Source organism: Equus asinus, chromosome 4, assembly GCF_041296235.1.
Source record: "Equus asinus isolate D_3611 breed Donkey chromosome 4, EquAss-T2T_v2, whole genome shotgun sequence".
Lineage (NCBI taxonomy): Eukaryota > Metazoa > Chordata > Mammalia > Perissodactyla > Equidae > Equus > Equus asinus.
Genome location: NC_091793.1, coordinates 37,237,293 through 37,260,130, shown reverse-complemented (window position 1 = coordinate 37,260,130; position 22,838 = coordinate 37,237,293). Strand labels below are relative to the sequence as shown.

Genomic DNA, 22,838 nt, shown 5'->3' with positions numbered 1-22,838 from the left:
CATCAGAGACAAACACAAACATATGACAGGCATGGAACAGTTGAAAAAAATAATTGAATTTATCTTTTGTTCCCATGGTGAACTATGATTTAAAAGAAAAACAAAACAAAAACACTACTGATGTTCTCTAACATCTGAGAAAAGTCAAACAAACCAGGAGATCAACTCCACAACGTATCGACGTAGAGACAACTATTCATTTGCTTATCCATAATTAACTGTTGATTTTAAAGACACATAGTTAACAACATTAATCAGTTGGTAACTATACATCATACATGGCTTATTTTGAATACGACCCAGCAGGACTTTCAGTCAGGAAATTATAGAAAGAAAAGAAAAGTTCTGATCAAATTCATTCATTCTTTCAACATGTTTATTGAGCACCTCTTACGCACCAAGACTTCTTGGAGATTACATTCATATTCAGCTAAATCTAGTGATACATAAAGATATTCACAGTGTGAGAAGGGATAGAGCATACTGACAAAATGCCATTTTCAAAACTGTGTCAGGAAGGACTTCTGTGGGGAGAAGGCCTTCAAGAGAAGATGTGGGAATGACGTGAGGGAGAGAGATGTGTGAAAATCTGTCAAGTGGACCTGGAGTACAAAGGTCCTGTGGCGGTGGGAGCAATCTAGGGGTCTTGGTGTGCTCAAGGAACAGCCTGTGTGGCCGGAGGTCCGGGAGAGAGAGGAAGAGGGTTAGGAGCGAGTGGCGGGCTGCTGACCAGAGTTGGGACTTGGGATTTTATTCTGCGTGATAAGAAGGTATTGGACAGGTTTAAAGAGGGTGGGCTCCTAACCTGACTTACCTTTTGAAAACATCAGTGACTTTGTAGAGAATAGAGAAAGGTAAATTGTGGAAACAGGGAATGAAATACAATATTGGATGAAGATTATACATAATGTAGAAAAAGAGAATTCAATTTATCCTCAACACATAAACCCATCTTACTCCCTCTTTTCCTTTAAGCACTATCTTAGGAATCTCAGGAGTATATAGAATTTAAAGAAATAAAAAGAAGGCAAGTTAGGGGAAATAGGATGTGACAATAACATGAAAATAAAACATAAAAGGTCAAGAGAATATTTTTAATGGAGAAGAGAAAACTGTTGTCTATTAAGTTACAAACTTTGGCTCTGGCCTAAGACACCTTGGGGTCCAGTCTCCCCAGTGCCATATAATATCAAAATAGGCATTGGAGAGTCATATGAACTCTTTCAGATTCCAGATGAACATTTTTCTTATTACCCCTTGGAGGAAACGCTTCCTCATATTTGTGTGAGGTTAGTCTCCTCTGGTCTTGACTATAAGAGTGCTGTACGTGGATCAGCTGTTAACTGTTAAGGCTACTTCTGGTTTCAGTTTATCATACCAATTTGACCATTTGAAAAAGCAATGGTGATAATAATGAACAATTATTTTCAGAAATGACCAACACTATGAACACAAGCAAGCCAGATGGAAAAAAGAACTACTCATAAATCAACTCTTGACTCACACAAATACAGAAGGGTCGGCACCCTGCCAGAGAATGTTAGATATGTTGAGAATAATAAATCTTTCAAGATATTGGCAGTTCTAAAGTGAGGCCAGTCCAGTTGATCGTAAAGAGATCTTAAAGCTTTCCCTGAAAGACACTGCTGCACTAAAGAAACTTAACAGTGTGACCTATTGCTGTTTGATGTGTCAGAAAGCATCACTGTTTGCTCTTTCCTCCCTATGACTTTTCTCTCTTCCCACCCACTGACTCCAGTTTACTGCAGAAAGGTCAGGCAAACTCTGCTCCCACAGGCTGTCATTGCTTCCTCTGTATGATGCATCAGTTGCCCTTTTTCATTGTTTCTGTCAAAACTCTACTTGGGTTTTTCAGTCTTACCATGCCAGTAAGATCCCACTTCCATCTCACTCTGCTCCTGACACTGTCACCAGATACATCCAATCACATCCTTCTCCTGATCAAAATTCTATAATTTCCAACCCAAGGCTACAGCATGGAGTCCACAGTTCTTCACTGGCTTTCAAGCTACTCTAGTACAAAAACAATTGCCAAGCGCCAACAATCCAATAAAAAATAGTCATTTAACCAAAAACTTCGTTCCAGGCTATATCTTTCAGTGCCTCTCGGGATCTCCTTCTGATGTGTTACTAATGGTCATTGCAACACTTCCATGTTCTTGCCTCTTAAGGACAGACCAGAATAAAACCGTTACCTAATTTTGACTCCACAATCTCCTCATTTCTCTCACTGCCCAGCCTCCACATTATGTCTCAGTCAGGAATTCAAGATTGGGCCCCTGGTATTCTCCACATCATGGGCCTCTGGTATTCTTGTGTTATCTTCTCCAACCTCCCTACTCGAAACCTCCGCTCCAGGCTAACTGAACCATCCCTGCCCCGGAAGGAGTTAATGCTTTCTCACCTCTATATCTTTCACACCATTGTCTGCCAAGAATGTTCCCTTCTGCCTCACTCCTGCTCAGTTAGTTCTACTCTTTTCAAGCCTAAATCTTATCTACTTAGTGAAACCTAGAGACCCAAAGCCAGGTTTCCCTCTTTCGAACTCCTGGAGACAGTGTTCATTACGATCATTTGGAAATGATCAAGTGGCACATACACACATGATTGTCTTGTGTATATGTCCTGTCTCTCTTCCTTATTTTCACTTCCCTAGAAGCAAAGACCACGGGTTACATCCCTTTGATTAGAGTTACCAACATAATGCTTTTAGATAGGAGGTACTCGAGAAATGTTGTTTCAGAGGTAAAGCAATAAATATTTACCAAGCATCTTCTAGGTGAGTTCCCACTAACCATGAAGGAGAGTGTGGACAGTAGGCACTTGATGAATGTCTACAGATTTTAAATTCAGTTCAATAATTAATTACCAATATCAAGTATATGAATTTATTACTCAACACACTATAGGAAGGCAAAAGATGAGTAAGATACAGGTCTCAGCCTCAAGAATTTTGCAAACACGAAGAGAGCACTATTTTTAAAAAAAGAGAGAGAAAAGTTGTATGCAGTTTTTTAAAAAGTGTTATTGGAATTCAAAAGCAGGAGAACTCTTAAGAGTTCAATAACTCAGAGTGATCCACAAATTTTTATGGCTGATAAATTATTTATTTCTGGGTCAAAATATATTATCTTTATAGCCACCATCAGGCTTCTTCTTAGGGAAGGTACTCACTTTATTTGGAAATAGAATGCAATGGACAATTTGGGTCTGAAAACATAGGCCCAAGGGCAGGGTCTGGATGGAGAAAGCAGTTCAAAAGGATGTCTAATTTCCCCTCATTAGAAAATGGGAAAGATCTGGAGGAGAAGGGTAGAGGGTATTTCTAAAAAAGAAGAAGGAAAGTTAAGCCAGGATTGCGTTGGAGCCCACTCATTCCCAACTGCAAGGGCTGACTGTGCATATCTTGTCCTAAATCACAGTCAACAGTGCCCCGTTGATAGGCTGAAGTCAGCTAGAGTGGGAGTACTTACCCCATGGAAATTATAAATTCTCTAAATCAGAGCTTTTTTTAGAGTGAGTTGTGAAACATTTACCAGCATACAGCTGATTAAGCTGTCGGATGGGAGGCAAAAGCGTGAGATGTTGGCCAAGAAATATTTTAAGCTCAGAGATGCCAAATATCCCATTTTAGATTGTTTGTTTTGCCTCAAATTTCCCTGTATTCCCAATTTTCAGTAAAGTCCAATATAGAAAATATAGAAATAAAAGCCTTGAGTGAATACGTTGTGTGTGTCTATGTGTAAGTGAGTGACTGAGTGTGTGTGTGTGTAAAATAGGAATAGGGTTGGAATTTAATGCAGAACAGGGAGCAAATGTGCTGGATGTCGAGATGATCCACGTACAAAACAAATTCAACACGAGTGGGAGCCTGTCACCAAAGGTGACTAGGAAAAGGAGCAGAGAAAATAAGGGGCTTGAGGTTCTCACTCCACATGGGGTTCAAGCCAGCGGCACGTGAGTCTCAAAAGCAGAGAACCTCAGCAGACTTCTAGGTTACAGAATTAATTGTGATTTAGTGTCTGTGTGTTTTGTCACTTCTATTGCCTATGCAAAGAAAAATTCTCCTACACCATGATATACATAAAGATCCTTAGCAAAAAATTCATGGAAACCTCAGAAAACTGGCTCATTAGTCTCCACCAGGAAACCAGCCTTTCCTAAGTGGTGATTTCCAGGCTGACTGGTGTTGGGTGAGCCTTGTTACCTGGTGTAGCTGTTCTTCACTTTACTGTGGCCCAAGTATAACATGATCTAAACCTTTCTCACCGGCTCTTTCTCTTTCTCGTACTTTATTATAATGATGGACAAGTTGTGTTTTTTTTAACAGCACAACACCATATTACTATCAACTTATTATTATGAGTATTAGGATGAAATTAATTTATGACAATATCTTTAATAGTTCAAGAATATCAAATGTCTTAAAAGCTTGCAACTTACCTTGAGGATTCTTGCTTCTAGACTTCTGATTAGGTCTTGGCAAATTCCAGAAACAAAATATTGGTACAGTGCAAGGAGAGGCAGAATCTGCCAACAGAAAAACACTTTATTTTAAAACATATTTTATCAAGTCAATAACCTAATAATAAAGTTTAAGCAAATATTAATACAGGAGATGTATGCAAAATAGTGATTGATTTTTCCAGGCGAGGAGATTATACTGTTTGGGATAAGTGAAATGATCTGCCTAGAATATGCTTCATAATTTTATTAGAACTTTAAAGTGCTATCAGGGACTTATAGTTCCAAGTAGATGCCACTTGGTACCCAAAACCTAGGTTTCACATCTCTTTAAGCATGGAAAAGTGAAAATACAATTAATAATCTTCTTTGAAAAAATTAATTCAACATATATGTATGAATCCCTGAAGACTGTGGAAACACTCTAGCAAATGAGCTATCAAAAGAAGTGCAAAATTTAAAACAAAGGAACTCATATCCATGTCCCTTGATAGCTCCTATTTATTCATCTCAATGTTCACTGTTAGTAGTCTTCAATTGGAATATCTCTATCAGCAAAAAAATATTTCATAACATGCCCATTGTGTGCCAGGCACTCTTGGATGAGAACAAAATCTAGCAGGTCCCCATCTTGACAGAGCATGTATTCTGTTGATTAAAACCCAAGCTTACTCATCACATTGTATTTTTATTTTCCCAGTAATATCTCCCAACAATATTTATTTTATTTTATTAACCCCAAAGTTCGACTGCTCTTAAAATCACACGGATAGATGTGAAGGCTTACAGACTACCAATATTTCACTTGACCTAGCCACTGTCCAGCTGGAAACAGATGCTGAGGGAACAGCTCTGCCTACACTTCTGATCAGCTCCTCATCTCAACTGACTGAACCTCAGTTTCTACAACTGGGTCCCGCCTCACTAAAGGGAGATGAAGCAAAAAGGGGGATTGGGACTCCCACTATTTAGCAAACTATTTCTCATGATTCCTCAGCAATGGGTCCCACAGCAAATGTTATACATGACAGCAGTGTCCTTAGCCACGGGGCTTCTTCTGGAGGGTAGTGCAATACAAGATGGAAACTGTTTACATCTTGTAAGTTCAGCTCAGGAACTTCTAATTGTCAGTCAACTTGCAGCTGCTAATAGCAACAGCTTTTAAAAAGGATTAGAACTGGTCTGAAATGACTTCAAACATAATGCAATACCATTTTCTACAATTAATGCAGCACAAAACAATAAGAGTTAGCTATTACCTTTGAGATTGTTTCTTTTCTTTAGTGAGAAATAAAAACATACCATTTTATTGCTGCCAATTGCTCAATTATTCATAAAAATGTTCTCAATTTCTTAAGCTTCAGAGGAAAAAAAAAGTATCATTTCTTTTCCAATGCAGTGATATGTATTATATATGAATATGACTAGGCAGCTAAAGATTACCCAGGGGATCTAACTACTTTCTAAATCCAGAAATGCATCCCACTAACAATGAGAGGAGCACTGTTCTGTTATTTTTTTCTAATAAACAATTTCTTGCCAACTCTGCCAAGTGTAAAAGCATTTATCAACCTCTTCACTCTAACATATGGCTTTATAATTTAAAAACTCATATCGGGGGCAACAAATCTTTTCAATATAAGGAAAGAGAGTGAATTTAGAACAAGAGAATAGAAAACAATACATTAAAAAAATAAGACAGTAGGTATGAAAATTATGGAGGAAAGGGAAAGAAGAAGAAAAAGAGAAAGAATACATATTAAGAAGCAAATATACAAGGAAAAAAAGAGAGGAAATAGCATAAAGGAGGAAAATAGAAAAAATAGGATAAAAGAGGAAAATATAAAATGACCAACAGTTAGAACATACTAATTTATTTTTTAAATGCAACCAACTTCAAATTTATGATATACGCTGTGATTTATTTCCCTAAAGGAAAAGAGACTTGTATTTGGGTTTTTGAATTTCCTAGGACATTAAGAAATATGTCTCTTTCTTTCTTTTTGGTGAGGAAAATTGGCCCTGAGATAACATCTGTGCCAATCTTTCCTCTATTTTGTTTGTGGGTCACCACCACAGCATGGCTTGATGAGTGGTGTGTAGGTCCGTGCCCAGGATCCGAACCTGCAAACCTGTGCCACCAAAGCAGAGTATGCCAAACCTAACCACCAGTCACCAGGCCAGCCCAGAAATATCAGTCTTTTATTTCACAGTTAGAATCTGTTGTTCACTTAGATGCACCCTTAACAGAGAAAGGACAAGAGACACAAAGATAAGTTTATCTCAATAAAGAAATACTCTTATAGTTTTGGAATAATATGACCTGTATGATTTAACACAGTGAGTTACATGTGCATGAGATTCCTCTGTTTGAGACCAGTGAAGCATTCTATTCACCAAATGTTTTATGGGAAAAAAAAAGATGAAATAATAGAGTAAAAAGGGAACAAAATCAGACAGACATTGCCCTTGCGTCCAAAATGCAATGCAAACAATGATGTCAAAGAAAGAATATTAATGAATATATTTTATTTTAAAGTAATGATAAGAATACCGAATAAAGAGTTTAAAAGTTAAATAAGAACCGACAAAAGAACATCAGTAAAATTCGAAAAGTATAAAGGAAGGGGGACAAAAATACCACAGTGAATTAAGATTTGTTGGCTTTACAAATTACTTACTATTAGATTTTGCTTAGCAAAGTGCAGTTCACGTATAACGTAATACAGACTTGCAATTACAGAACAGATGTCAGCCCTGTATCTGTCCGAGAAGAGCTCGATGCCTGGGAGAAGCTGAGTGATTTCATACTGAGCATAGCAGTGCTCAGCTTTGGGGTGTGGAAGTGTGGTTCTAAGCAAACCCTGAAAATGAAAAAAAGGTGAAGCAAAGAGCTCTAAATCACATTTGCAACAGTGAAACAAAAAAATAAGTACGTGTATTACCACCTAAAGTGCTTAGCAGATGCCTAGCACTCGGTACTCTGTAATAAATGGTACCTACCATTATTATCATCATTACTGGTTCCAAATGCTTTTATCCCTCAAGATGGGCTATTTAAATTCTGTGGTGGTTGGATACTTGTTATTTTCAGAAGAAATTATCATTATACTAAGTTATCATTTCTTTAGGGTCAATTTTGTATTGGTCACTATTGGTAAATTCTTCATAAACATATCTCATTTGATCCTCATTTAATACCCTCCCCCCAAAGAAGGAAAGATTATTATCTCACAAATGATAGAATTGAGGCTTAAACAATTAACTTATCTGAGGTCACACAGCTAATGGTGGCAGAAAGAAGACTCAAAATTATGTCTATTTACCTCAAAAATCTATGTTCTTCCCACTATACCAACCTATCAGTAGAGGAGATAACAACTTATCTCAGAAGTCTAAATCAAGCAGAGGTAATTCCGAACTTTTAACTGAATTAAGTGAAAAGGTGATTTGTTTAACTTAACCAATTTTTCTTAGGAAATTTATATGAGCAACAATGTACTGGATATTGGGAAAAAAAGATGAATATACAAAATCAAATTTGACATTTAGGAGTACTTCCTATGTTATCTTAAACAGCGACATTGCTTTATGACAGATGAAATACAAAATTATTCAAATATATATATCAGGAAAGAATTTCAATCAGATCACTCAAAGTTATAAAGTACCCACTCTAAAATACTATGCAATTGTTTAAATTTTTAATTTTACAAATTTGCTTTAAAATCATAAAAAGAAGTGACAAGTTTTTAAAATAAATCCAACTAGGTAATTTTCATTTTAGATGTAGTATTCCTAAGAAATTATGTCCACATTAAGCAAAAGTGGAAATTTTTTAAAATCACCTATCTTATAAAATATTTACACAGCACTATCTTCAAGAACAAGGAGTATCAGAAAGTGAAGGACGCAATAGAAGGAGACAGAATCCAATTTCATCCCCTTTGTACCCCTGCCTCTTCCGCCTCTTCCCTTTGAAGCACAGGCAAGAGGTATATAGAACATAAGAAAATTGAAAAGTCTGGCCTTATGTTCAGAGAAGCCTTTCCCAGAGAACTTATCTATCCAGGTTTCATAAGCTATCACACTCCTATGATACACAGAACAAGGGTGTCCATCCTTCAAAGTAAACAGAACCTTTAGTTGCTTGCAAAGGCCCCTGGCTACATCCCTGAACCTCGAAATGTCTTGTATTCCAGATAAAAGCTCCTTTCTTCTTCAGTCAAGTCAAACCCAAGCTCTAAGAACAGCGAACACTTCTACTTTTGTAGTCTTCAACTTATTTCTAGCTTTCACTATATGGTATATTTTACATCATGCAATCAAGCAAAACTTTAGAGATGAGGTAACTTAAGGCAACCATTGGAGTCAAGCAGACCGGCTTCACCGCCTGCTGGCAACATGACTTTGCTAATGACAGGAGACTCAGTTTCCACATCTGTGCAACTCCTTCTTCAGTGGTCTAAAGGAGAAGACTGGCTTTGTTGAATATTACAGGTGAAAGTGACACAGGGGTTCAGCCAGCGAAGGAAAGACAGGCTCACGATATTTATTCAAGGTTCATGCTATTTTCCTATCTGTGGGTTTTAGGAACGTGATAAACCAGTACTGCACTTTTTGTACTGATGGAATGAACGCTCACACTACTGTAGAAAGGCATACATAAAGTGTTACCTGAAAGAGTAATGCAGACAAAATGCAACAGTTGGTTCTCCTTTCAACGTCCAATGTCTTAATAAATCTAAATAAGCACAGGAAAAAGAAACTGATTGATAGAAATTCTCCAAAAATATTTTTATATAAATATGTCTCTAATACTCATAGATTTTCTGAAATGAAAAGTCTGTGATTCTAAAAATACTACATGCTCATATAAGATCTAGAACACAGAAAAACATACAAAAGAAAATGAAAAATCATCTATAATCCTACCATCTAAACATAATTACTGGTAACATTTAGGCCAATTTCCTTCTAGCTTTTTTCTATGTATAGTTATACATACACACATACTAAGACTAGAATTATGCAATAAATACTATTTTATACACAAATTTTCCATTTATGGACATAATGAGCTATATTATTAATTTACAGAACTTTAATATTTTATCATATGGATGTACCATAATAGGAAAATATTCATCTTCGTTTTGGTTTTTTACAATGCTGAGATAAACATTATTATACCTATGCCTTGAGCATCTGTCCTATTAGTTCCACTGGATAAATACCTAGAAATGGAATTTTGAGGGGAAAAGAGGAGCACAATTTTTAAGTTTTTGATAAGTATGGCTAAATAATTCCCTCCAAAAGATTTAAACAATGTGTTTTCTCACGAGCAGTATAGTATGGACCCACTGACAATATTAAGTCTCTCCACCAAAGATTAAGGTAATGTTTCTCCATTTACTACCGTCTCATTTTATGCCCCTTTGAAGAGTTTGAGTTTTCTTTATACAAGTCTTGAAACTCTTATGCAACTATAAATCACATTACCTTCTTCTAAGTTTTATTTAGATAAAACCAGTTGGCTTCACTCTATTAATAACCACATCTATCTGAGTTTAGCTCCTCTATATGGATATTCGAGTGCTGTGTTTTGCCCTTCTGAGCAGTGGAGAGAAGAGTTTCTTCTCCTCAGGGAGTCTCCCAGAACAGCCAAAGCCCCTGTAGAATTATGTATTCTGTGGAAGTCAGACTTCCAGCTGCGTAACCAGGAAATGACTTTCTGTTGGTTGAAAATCACTAGGTAATAACTTCAGAGGCTCAGAGAAGCTGAGGTGCCCTCTGGCAGGAATGCTGTAGCTGTTCTTTTCAAGCTGTGACCTTTTCTCAGCTTTTCTATTCTCTGCTGCCAAGCTCTACTAGTCATACGCTCAGACTTGTGTGGCGATTGTGCGTGTGTGTGTGTGCGTGTGTGTTTAAGGATGAGTTCCCTCTCAAGAGTGCAAAAAAATCAAACTTGATAGAGTTTTTAAAAAAATCTTTAATACTTTTTAAGTGGTAATTTCTTACTTCCTCTGCCCAAAGATTCTAATTTTCTGAAGACAATGTGATTATTACATAGGAAAAGTTAGTATTTTTAAAAAATTTTCTCTACAGCTCAAAATACTGTGCAGATTTTTGCCCACCCTACCCTATAGGTAAGCTAAAAATGTAACTGGAGCGGTGAAGAAAATCTGTACCTCCATACTACTCCCTCCATCCTTTTAAAATTTCTCATATCAGTCGAGTCTTGAAGATATTTGCCAGTACTAACTAGGTATAAGGCATCGTGATAGACATTCACATATGTTATGTGTGGTAGGCTGAATAATGGCCCCCCAAAGATACCCACGTCTTAATCTCCCAAACCCATAAGTATGTTACACATTACATAGCAAAAAAAGGCATTACAGATGTGATTAAATTAAAGGCCGTGAGATGGGAGATTAGCCTGGATTATCCAGGCAGATTCAATGTAATCCCTATGGTCCTTATAAGAGAAAGGCAGGAGGGCTGGAGTCAGAGAAAGATATGTGATGATGGAAGCAGAGGTCAGAGAGACCGAGAGGAAGATGATAGGCTGTTGGTCCTGAAGACAGAGGATGGAGCCACGAGCCAAGGAATGCAGAAGGCCTCCAGAAGCCAGAAAAGGCAGGGAAACAGGTTCTGCTCTGAAGCCTCCAGAGGGAGCACAGCCCAGCCAACCAACACATTGATTTTAGGATTTCTGGCCTCTGAAACTGTAGGATAATAAATTTGTGTTGTTTTAAGCCACTAAATTTGTGGTAATTTGTTGTGGCAGCAGCAGGAAACTAATAAAGTATTGGTTATGGGCTAAATTATGTGCCACCCCCCTCAAATTCATATGTTGAAGTCCCAACCCCAGTAACCTCAGAATGTGACTATACTTAGAGACGGGGTCTTTACAGAGGTAATCAGGTTAAGAGGAAGTCATTAGGATGGATTCCAATCCAATATGACTGGTGTCCTTATAAGAAGAGGAGATTAGGGCACAGATATGCACAGAGAAAAGACCACGTGAGGACACAAGGGAGAAGTCGGCCATCTACAAGCAGGGAAAGAGGCCTCGGAAGAAACCAACCCTGCCAAGAGCTTGATCTCAGACTTCACCCCTCCAGAATTGTGAGACAACAAATTTCTGACAAATTGGCACTTTGTTATGGCAACCCTAGCAAACTAATACAATAGTGTAATTCTGACAGCCACAGTTTACAATGAGAACACTGAGACTCAGAGAGAAGGGGTAATTTGTTGAGGGTCCCAGAGTAGGATGCTCTTGAATTAGGCCCAAGTCTGCCTGCCTCCACACTGTTATTCTTGCTCCCATACCAACTGTTCACTCACTCACTCATTCACTCATGCCAGCTCCATGCCAGGCACTCGGGATCCATCAGTGAACGAAACAAAGACCTGAGCACATGTGGTGCTCACTTCCGGGAGCAGGAGGTGTTATAGGAAGAGGAGATGGCCATAAACAATAAACATCACAAGGAAGTACGCTGCATAACCCTGTATGATATGGGCATAGCTGCCCAAGAATCCAGCGTGTGTGAGGTATGGCACTCCACATGGCACAGGTGGGTACCCCACAACGGAAGCTATTAGCTACTATGCAGATCACTCCATCATCACACTCACTGTGCTATCTTTGCAGATATGACCGCTCCTTGCAAACATCCCCAAATGCCCACTTTTGACAGAAATTCCTCACTGTAGTCTTTGGAACCTGGAGATGAATAGCTGTGGGTGGCCTTGGTAAGCGAGGAGCCAAACTCTTTCCATGTATCCAGCACATCTTGTTTTCTGAATATGTCATCAAGAGCTTGACACCAACATTTAAAAGCAGCCCTAAAACAGAAACAGAGCATTTCTCAGTACATTTCCTGAGATCCGAGTTATTAAATCTCTCTTCCAAAAGGGAAAGCAAACGCACTGAAGAAACATTTTAATTAAAAGATTAGACAGTGAATCTATACCATTTATTGCTCATAACCATTTCTCTCAGGTAGCATTTGATGAATAAAATGTAGTAATGGAATATTATCAAAGAACTAAAATTTATGAAAGACAATACTTTTTGAAAATAATTAAAATTTTTTTCAGGCAAAAAACATCATCCCTTATCCCTAAAATTCTACCTTTTCTTTTCTGCGAAGATGAGAAGACTTCCAAGTTCATGCAATGCCTGAACTTTAAGACTTCTTTGATTGCTGGCTTTGAGAACATCTGTATTTTTAATCAAGGGAAAGAACAAATGTCAGTTCCTGGAAAATATCTCCTCTATATTTGCAAGAATATTTAGACTGTATTATTCCTTAACTGTGTAGATAAGCAAACTTCAAGCTAATAGTGCCTTCAAATGTCACACAATATATACAGAAAGAGAGCAAACAACATACTATTTGAACATAGTGGAGTGGGAGACTAGATCTGAGAGAAAGGAAACGAGGTTGGGTCTAACAGGTAGGAACGTGGAGAAAGTGGAATAACCATCAGGCAGGTAGAGATGGTCAAGAAGAGAAATTCAGAAAAGGTGTTTCAGAGAGAAAGGGCTGGGGATATACGGAAGTGACGTGCGGCTGGAGGCTGCTTCTCCTGGGAGGGTGAACAAGGCGGCGGTGGTAAGATTACAGAGGCATCCGTGTGCCTCAAGGAGAAATGTGGTCATTATTCCATAGCAGATGGGAAGCCTTGAAAGGTTTGTTTTTGAGCTGGGATGTGACAAGATCACAGCATAACAGATTTTTTCCTTTTAATTCAAATGCAAAAAAGCACATCTTTAATATCATCTGAATTTTTTTCCTTTTTTTTTTTGGTTTTCTGATGGATGGGTGCATTCAGGGATGTCTAGCAAAAAAACCTAACGAATGTGGCAGTGGTTTCTAATCAGGGCAGAACTGTCTCCTAGATGGTATCTGAGAAACCTGAAGGAAGGTTTAGTTAGTTGTCACAGTGGGGCATCTCCTGGTATTTCCTAGGTGAAGACCAGAGATACTGGATAGCCTGTAAGGCACAGAACCTTCCCCCACAGTCAAAACAAAGGTGAGAAACCTGTTTAGAATTGTCTGAGTCTAACATCTAACTTCATTTTACAACTAAAAAGGGTATTTTTGCATGTTTTCAAATGCTCTGAATTTCCAAAAAATGCAACCATCTACTGTAGTACTTTGTTTCTTTCAGAACTTTACCTAGATTTATTTGACATTTCAGAAAACCACCATCACTAAAATTAACAGTGCTGATAGTACTTGAGTCCCCAATACAATACACCTGCTTCAGTCTGCATTCGTAGCTGTCACATCCAGGGGGATCCAACATACAGGATACCGGCATCTGATTTCTTCCCCATACCTTCTAGTGCCTGAGCGCTCAAGTGCCACAAATAGAGTCTTTTATTATAAAGCGATTTTGCTTTACTTATCCTTTATTTTATATTTAGAGCTTCATATTGATTTTTTTGGAAATAACATGTGTAGGAAGAATATATTAAATATAAATTTTACTTCAAGGAGTAAATGGGGAATTACAAGATGTCTGTTATAATAAAGGGGGATGCTGGGCCTGCAGCTTGGGTTGAGCACACACTGCTGAATTTGTAGAAAAGCCAAAGCAAGTGGAAAGACAAGGAAAATGGAATCAGTCTGGGCAGAGCAAAAGAACACGACAGTGGCCACATCCCGATAAGCGGTTCACAGATTCCATGAAAGGGGGATGGACAGGGGTGGCCTAGAGTGTCATCATAGGAACAGCCAGGCCGGGAAGGTGGGTAACCGGAGGGGCTGGAAGCGGCTCTGTCATTGCCTGTGAGGGCGACATAAACAGATTCTATGTTCGAGCTCTTTCATCCTACTTCTAAAGTTAACATTTCAGCACCAAATGCAATCTCAACATTAATGCAGAAAATCATACTGAAAATGAATACATCATGAATAAATATTACCAATAGTTTCATAATAAGAGGAAATTACGAGTCCCAGTTGTGAATAGGGCAGTTTGCTTTTCTCCACCGAACTAAAAACCCTGAAGTGCTCCTGAGAAAGGTCAGGGGGTGTCGGCATATGCATCTCTTCTGTTCCCAGGCAAAATTCCACCTTTCCAGTAGGAAATCTTGAATTGTTTACTCCTCCTTTGTCTCCTAAATTCATGGAAAAAAATTAAAAGGAAATTTTAAATGGAGAAAGAAGGGAAGTTGATGAGGAAGAAAACGGCAGAAGAAATGGAAAGGAGAAGCAAGGAAAGATCTTGTGTAGCTGAGACTTACGTGCAGTTTGAGTGACATCGTTTTGCTACACTTCATATGGAGAATCATCTCTGAAGAGCCCAGGTGTGCGTGGATGAGCTCTCCACTCCTGTCATTTCGTAAAGAACACTACAGAGGGGCAGTTTGCCAGAAAGGAAATGTTGAGATAACGCTTTACTTCTCTCGGGGATTGGTGGAAGTTACACAGTTCGGGTTTGCCTTTTTCTGAGAGCTTCCAACAGTCAGATGTTAGCTGGCCTCTGGGGCAGAGACCTCTGGGACAGAAGCAACACATAGGTAGTTCTGACCCGAGGAAAAAAAATGGGAAAGAACCTGTCGCTTTATAAGATCAGAGGACACACAGAAAAAAAAGAAAAATATTCTAGAGGAAGCAGTCAAAAGCTGCAAAGAAAGAGAAGCTAACATGGATTTTGAAGTCCCCGGCCCGAGGACTGGGAATAAACTGCTGAGAGTATTCTGTACCAGGTGAGATTTACAGTGAGTTAGTGTAACCCATTCTTCAGGACTGTAATTGATTTTTTTATTCATGCCCTTAACCATTATTAATGTATGCCATAATTGAAAGAAATTCAAACATGCTCTGGAGGGCTAATTGAATGTGAGTCTGCAGACAATACAACCAAAGACTGTGGGTACCTGTCATGGCAAGTGCTCTTTTTTGGTGGGGGGCAGGGAGCAGCCACAACAAATACATACATACATATATCCACGCATAAATCAAACTTCTGTCAGCGGTTGTAAGAAAAACTTGGTCAAATTTCTACAAGATCAGTTCCATGAACATTAACATCTTAGGTATAAGTTTAAATCTATTTTTAATAACTTTAAAATATAATTATGTTGTCTCTTAATTTAAGTTTATTCTTTAAGCTAATTTTTATTATTGTGATAAATTTGAACAGCAAGGATCATAAACATAAATTAGGATTTGAACAACTTTTAAATAACCTAAGTATAGATAAATTCAGGCTTTTTCCCAGCCTAAGTTTGAGTACACGCTCCCTCTCTGAGGTTACCACTTCACTGCTCCCAGCTCTGCTTTTGACTGAGTTACCAGATCAAGAGATGTTGAGAAGGGAGAAAACAGATAAATGTAATATAACCAATGAGAGTGAACATCTTGTTTTAAGCTAAAAGGACTCTCTAAGATCAAAATCTATGGTATTAATAAGAAATCTTGTTGATGCTTATATTAAAATGCATCCATTTCTTTGACATTGATAAAGTAGCGTTTTGGTAAAAAGTTCTAGTTAGTTCAGTATGAATCGACTCCTCTACTTATGAAAATAAAACAAGACTATACTTGCAAAGAAAACGGTAAGAGCGTAGATGTACAGAATCAAAAAATGAACAAATATTGTTTTTGTATCTACTCTACTCAAGGGAATATAGTAGTTTTAGAGAAAGCATAAAAGCAGATGAGTGAGATGGTGCCTTGGGTGGAAAAAAGTGTGAGAGGGAGAGAGAAGATGTGACCCACTAGACAAAAAGAAGAAAGTGAAAGGCGGCCAGGAGTGGCCATGTAAGTGGGCAAAGGAGGAGCCTATGGCAGAATATGGTAGATCCACAGGGTGGCAACTCCACATAAATAAAAAAGGATACAGAGCAAGTATTTTACCTTGTGTCTGTGCGAGAAATAACGAAAGCAACTTTCTGCTGTGTCGGATTGATCTGTTATGATATTTGGATTTTTCCAAGGTCTCTCTAAAACATCTCAAAGTGTCTGTCACATCCACAGGCACACAGACGAGCTCTTTGGCGTGGTTGTATTCTGAAAGGAGAGGGGAGAGGAACGCTGGGGATGAAACGCTGCCGCAAGCCAACTAGTAGCAAAGACTTCCTAATTCAGAGAATTTCTTGGTCCCCAACTAAAGCTGCTAAATTCAAAGCCCCCAAGTGTGCAGCAGGTGTTTCAATGTTCAGATCAAAATTTTGTGTTTTTTTGGCATATCTGACAGTTCTTTAAAAAAAAAAGGAAAAAATCTAGAAAACTTTTGATTCTTATGAAATGCAAATAACTTTAGATCTTGCCAATTTTCCTTACGAAGGCTCCTACCTTTTCTTTTGCTGATCATAAAAGATGAAATAATCTACACCTTTCCAGCAGCCTCTTCAAAGCAAAGGTGCCTTAGGAAAGAGACGAAAGGAGGAAACAAAGAAGCTTGGAGATGGGCAACTGCCCTCTGAGGAGAAGGCAAAGACAGGTTTCTAACATTGGAGGATGCAGAGGAAAGGAAGATGGGGTCATAAGGGGTGTGGAACTGAAACACAGTCCTGAAAAGTGGCTGGAAAGGGAAGATAGTGGCAGAGTTGTTGTGAGGTCTCTGGAGAGGAAGTGGAGGTCCAGGAATTAGGCTGCAGGTTTGGGGCACACACTATAAAGCAGGCAGGCGAGAAAGGAGAGTCACAGGCTTCCAACTGAATATCAAAGGGATTTACTTCTTCAACAAGTTCAACAGGTCGAATGGCCCCTGTAAAATCTGAGGTCTGGACAGTATGGGGCTGGAAGAGGTTAAGAGGTATGACACGACCTTCGCCCTGGAGAGTTCACAGTCTAGCTGAAGAAATGAAGCATCCTGCCCTGGAGCATTAACATCACAGTTAGAGAGAGTATCTGGTTACATGCTAAAATGAGGGAAGGAGAGAAGAGAGAGATCAGTGAAGAGAGGGAAAGATGAGCAGGAAAGACTTCGTGGGAGAGAAGATATGTCAGCCGTGTCTTAGAGGATAGGGAAGATTTGAGTAGGAAGAAAGAAGGAAGGGGTTTCAGATAGTTACAATAGGAACAGTTGAAGTTGACTGAGCTTACACTATGCCAGGAACTATTCTAAATAATTTATTGTGATAACCTTGTCGAATTGTAACAACCACCACAAGAAGTACATACCATTATATCCTGACTTTACAGATGAGGAAAATAAGGCAAAGAGAAGTCTCGTAGCTTCCCTTGGGTCACAGAACTAGTTTGTGCAAGGAGAGGTATGGAAGCACGAAGAGGAGTGGGGACTCAGCGCACAGTAAGATGACATGGCCAGTCCTTTGAACAAAGAAGGGTGTGCCACAGGCCTGAAGCTCTCACTGAGTAAGTGGCCTTCATTCGTCTTTAATGAGGAGCCAAGGAAGGGTTTGAGCAGGACTCTGAGAGAAAGAGGTTGGAACTTTAGGAAGAGTTAGCTGACAGTTGTATACACAGCAGACTGCAATAGAAAGAGGTTGGAGCTTTAGGAAGAGTTAGACGACAGTTGTATACACAGCAGACTGCAATAGAAAGAGGTTGGTGGCTGAGAGACTGTGAGGCTACAACACCACCAACATTGTGTGATTTGAACCCAACGAAGGTAGTAGCAGTGGGAACGAGGGAGGGACACAGGGAATGCTCCAATGTTACAGGTAACAGGAAAGTGGTTAATTGGCTGTGAGGTAAAGAAAAAAAGGGGGTGGGAATTACCTCTTTTCCATCTTTTCAAGGCCAATGAACTTGCTTCCTACCTCATTGGAAAAAAACTGGAGCAATCCACGGAGAGTTTCTGCAAGTCTCACCACCATATCCACCCAGCCCCCAGCACCTGTGCCCCATCTACACCTCAAGGGCATCTGTCCAGCAGTTCTCTCCCTCTCCAAATCATCAATTTCTCCCTCTGCTGAATCATTCCTAACAGAATATTTTGCTGTTTTTCTCCTATCTTTAAAAAAGTTTTAAATTTAAAAAAACTCTACGTTCACAGCAGCAGTTTTTTTTTTTTTTTTTTTGAGGAAGAGTAGCCCTGAGCTAACAGGTGCTGCCAATCCTCCTCTTTTTTTGAGGAAGACTGGCCCTGAGCTAACATCCGTGCCCATTTTCCTCTACTTTATATGTGGGATGCCTACCACAGCATGGTTTGCCAAGTGGTGCCATGTCCGCACCTGGGATCCGAACCGGTGAACCCCGGGCCGCTGAAGCAGAATGTGTGAACGTAACCACTGCGCCACCAGGCTGGCCCTGCAGCATTATTCACAATAGCCAAGACATGGAAACAACCTACGTGTCCATCAGCAGATGAACGGATAAAGAAAATATGGTATATACATACAATGGAATATAATTCAGCCATTAAAAAAGAAGGAAATCCTGCCTTTTGCAACAACATCGATGGACCTTGTGGGCGTTATGCTAAGAAATACAGGTCAGACAAAGACAAAAACTATATGATCTCACTTACATGTGGAATCTAAAAAAATCAAACTCATAGAAACAGAGAACAGATTGGTAGTTGCCAAAGATGAGGTGTGGGGGGTAGGTAAAATGGGTAAAATTGGGCAAAAGGTACAATCTTCCAGTTATAAGGTAAATAAGTTCTGGGGCTGTAATGCACAGCATGGTGACTATATTTAAATTTCTAAAAAAGAAAAAAATTTAGAAATCTTTCTTTTGACCCTTCTTCCCCTCAAGCTACCATCCTATTTCTCTGCTCCATTTTACAGCAAAACTCCCAAAAATTCTATATTCATTGTTTCTCATTCTCTCGTGAACCCACTTAGATCAGGTTTTCCCCCATCATTCCACCCCAAGGATCTTCATGTGGCTAAATCTAGTGTTCAGTTTTTAGACTTTATCTCACTTAAATTTTCAGCAGCATTTGACCCAGTTAATAACTCCCTCCTCCTTCAAATACTTCCTTCTTTGGCTTAAAAGTCCTTTTCCAACTTCACTGATCACTCCTTCTTAGTCCTCTTTGCTAATTCATCCTCATCAACCCCACCTCCTAATACTGGAAAACCCCAGGTCTCAATCCTTAGGCTGCCTCTCTTTTATTCTTAATTTATACTCACCCCCTTGATGATTTCATCTAGTCTCATAGTTTTAAAGATCATCTATATGCTGGTGGCACCCAAATTTATATCTCTGGCCCCAACTCTCCTGAAGTCCAGACTCTTTTATCCAAAGGTCTACTCTGCTGTGCATCCAATAGACATCTCAAATTTAACAGGTTCGCAATTGATTTCCTAATCTTTCTTCCTAAACCTGTTCCTCCCATAGTCTTTCCCCATCTTATTAAAGGGTGGTTCCATTTTTCCAGTTGCTCATGCCAAAAGCTGAAATCGTCCTTGACTCCTCTTCTTCTCTCATGCCCCAAATCAAATTTACAGCAAATCCTATATGCTCCTCCTTCAGAAAATATCCAGTATCCCTTCCACTATGTTCTAAGACTTCATCATCTCCTTTAGAATTACTGCAGTCACCCTCCTAACCAGTCACCCTGTTTCCACTCTTTCCACTCCTACTATGTGCTCTTAACACAGGAACCAGGGGGCTCCTTTTAAAATTAAGTTATCTCATGCCACACCTCTGCCCAAGACCCTCCATTGGTGCCCTCATCACCTAGAGCAAACACCAAAGCCCTGAAAAGACCTGTAAGGTCCTACATGAACTGGCGCCCCATGACCGCTCTGAGCCCCTCTCTTACTATTCTCCCACTCACTCCCTCCCACACCAGGCATACTTCCACCTCAGGGTCTTGCCACTAGCAGTTCTTGTTGGTCCAGAACATTCTTCCCTCAAATAGCCCCATGTCTTGCTTCCTCAGCTCCTTAAGATTCTTGCTTAACTGGTAACTTCTGAGGAGGCCTTCCTTGATCATTCTATTTAAAACTGTAACACTCCCCGCTCCCGACTTCTCTCTGTTCCGTAGCACTTACCATCTTCTGACACACTATGTGTTTTACTTGTTTATGGATTGTCTCCTCCCACTAGAATGTAAGTTCCACAAGGGCAGGGATTTTTGTCCATTTTGTCCACTGCTATAACCCCAGACCTATGAAACTGCCTGTTACATGGTATGTGCTCAATAAATATACATTAAATGAATGAATGACAAAGCTAAATGGCTGGGATAAACTTTACTAATAATCATTTCTACAGATCTTAATCTCAATCGATCCTCACAGCACCTTACAAACTAGTCAGGGTAGATATCACTCACATTTTACAAAGGAGGAAAAGTAAACTTGAAGGACAACAACTTGTTTTAAGCCCACATAAGAGATAAGAGAGAGAAACAATGTTCAAGTTCGGGGACTTTCCCAGACAGTTTGCCAAAAAGCATCAGATCTTGGGTAACAGACAACGAGCCAGATTTAAGGCCTGCTAATTTAGGCACAGAGACACTTTGAGAACAGGACAGGAATAAGCTCAAGAAAAGTCAAAGAGAAGAAGCCTGGGGTCCTTGTGAGCCCAGGGAGGTCCTGATGGAATTAGTAACATGGTTACACTCTATGGCCATAGAGACAACATCTTTCATTATACCCTAATGTCCAGAAATCTTAGAGGTTCTAATCAAACCAGGAACATGGCCACATTAAGAGATGCACTTGCCCCTCCAGCACACTCACTCTTGACACACTTCACCATCACACGTTTAAAGAGCGTCAGATACTTGGGCCACAGTGGCTCTTATTAACTCCCCGGGAGCTCTCACTGCTCTGCCCTACCAATTTCACTCTCTTGTCCACTCCAATCTGTCTCCACCACCTTGCTCCCTCAATTCCCCTCTCCTCTAAGCCATACCCAGCCCTGCATGATTCCCCGAGAAAGCACATCCCTGCTCCTCCTTATGCATAACATCCTGAAGATTATAGATTTCTGCTCTGTTTTTTCTTGCAAGAATTCATGAGCTTGACTTTCATCTTTTTCTCCTTAGAGAGTGAGATCAGGGAAAGAAGTTAAGTGAGCAAAGGAAAAGGGGGAAGCTGGAAGCCCTTACATATTAATATTTGGAGAAAGTTACTTTCTCTAGGCCTTAATTTTAAATATCTGTTAAAATTGGGATGATAATATTTACCTCTGAGGGCAATTGTTTGGGACCGTGGGTGAAGTGTCCAGCACAGTGCCTGGCATGGAGGAGGTTTTCAATAGATGGAGGCTCACAGATTGACCATTAGTTGTATATTCTTAAAATATATATTAAGCACCTACCAGTATGAGGCACCATGCTAGGCACTAAAGAGATACAGGTGAACAGAACAGACACACTCCCTGCTCTCACAGAGCTTACATTCTAGAATAAAAACCACAAAGGCACGCCAGCGATGGGGGGCAATAATGGAGACAGGAGGAAGGGGAGCTATTTGTCATCTTTAAGATATAGAGTCTGAATAAAATCACCCTGCTACTTTTATCAAATATCTGCTTATATGTTATTCCTCTTTGTTTTTGTCCTAAACTATATTTCACTTTCTTTTTTTACCTTTTTCAAGCCCTAGCAAACTTTTTTCTTGTGGTCTAATTAGAGTTCTGTTGGTATTTTTGCAGCTGTCTACATGAGATAAATGATGCAAAGCAATGAGGAAATATCATTAGCTTCGGAGGCCTTACCCTGACATCTCTGCCTCAAGGGGGTTCCTCTCTGAAAACTTCCATGGATAATTCAAGAAGCTCTTTCAAAGGCACTAATAGCCTCAATGGTTTGAAATAGGTCAGAAGAAGAGGAGGAGGAGGGAAGAAGGAGGAAGGGGAGAAAAAAGAAGTTACTATGTCTTTCATTGTACCAATGTAGACATTAGAACTGAAAGGCCAATGACTCCTGAGAGATGGGTCCACCAATGAAGGCTTCCCAGGAGTGACAGGAAATTTGGGCTGCCTTCTACACACTTGGTCGCATCAATCCAAGTGCCCAGTGGTGGTAATAAAGCACATCTGCCAAAGAGTTATAAACTCCAACATAGCTAAAGACTGAATAACCCTCTCAAGAGCTTAAATACCAATCAGGTCAAAACTGAAGAAAGAGAACTCAGACAGAAAGCATAAGTGGCTGCAATAAAAGGCATATCCATAGAGTTCTCTCCCCTATGAAGCCTGACAAGCAGGCAGGTTACTCATCCAGACAAAAAGTAATCTGTAAAGTGAGGTATTCTCACTTCTCCAAATCCTACAGAGACCTTATCAAATTACATATGCATTATTAAATAGTTAGAGGGAGAATAGAATGCTTTCAAATAATGAGAACACCAAATGTTCCTAGGCACTGGGGCATTACAATATCTGTTCTGAAGAATTAAATGTTCAAGGATTATCACCAAATGCCAAAAGAAAATTTACGATGTT

At 39.4% G+C, this 22,838-nt stretch overlaps 1 protein-coding gene across 14 annotated transcripts in view; it reads right to left on the bottom strand.

The window, feature by feature from the left end:
* CFAP54 (cilia and flagella associated protein 54) overlaps positions 1-22,838 on the bottom strand; it is a 308,554-nt gene that overhangs the window by 127,512 nt on the left and 158,204 nt on the right. For all 14 annotated transcript variants that reach the window (XR_011502650.1, XM_070507105.1, XM_070507102.1 and 11 more), the window contains 7 exons: positions 16,377-16,529; positions 14,438-14,632; positions 12,636-12,723; positions 12,136-12,345; positions 9,163-9,229; positions 7,167-7,349; positions 4,465-4,551 (listed from right to left, as the gene is read on the bottom strand). Coding sequence is in view for 13 of the 14 variants with exons in the window: in XM_070507105.1 (XP_070363206.1) it covers positions 4,465-4,551; positions 7,167-7,349; positions 9,163-9,229; positions 12,136-12,345; positions 12,636-12,723; positions 14,438-14,632; positions 16,377-16,529 (983 nt within the window). In the remaining variant the exon portion in view is untranslated. The remainder of the gene's footprint in view (positions 1-4,464; positions 4,552-7,166; positions 7,350-9,162; positions 9,230-12,135; positions 12,346-12,635; positions 12,724-14,437; positions 14,633-16,376; positions 16,530-22,838) is intronic.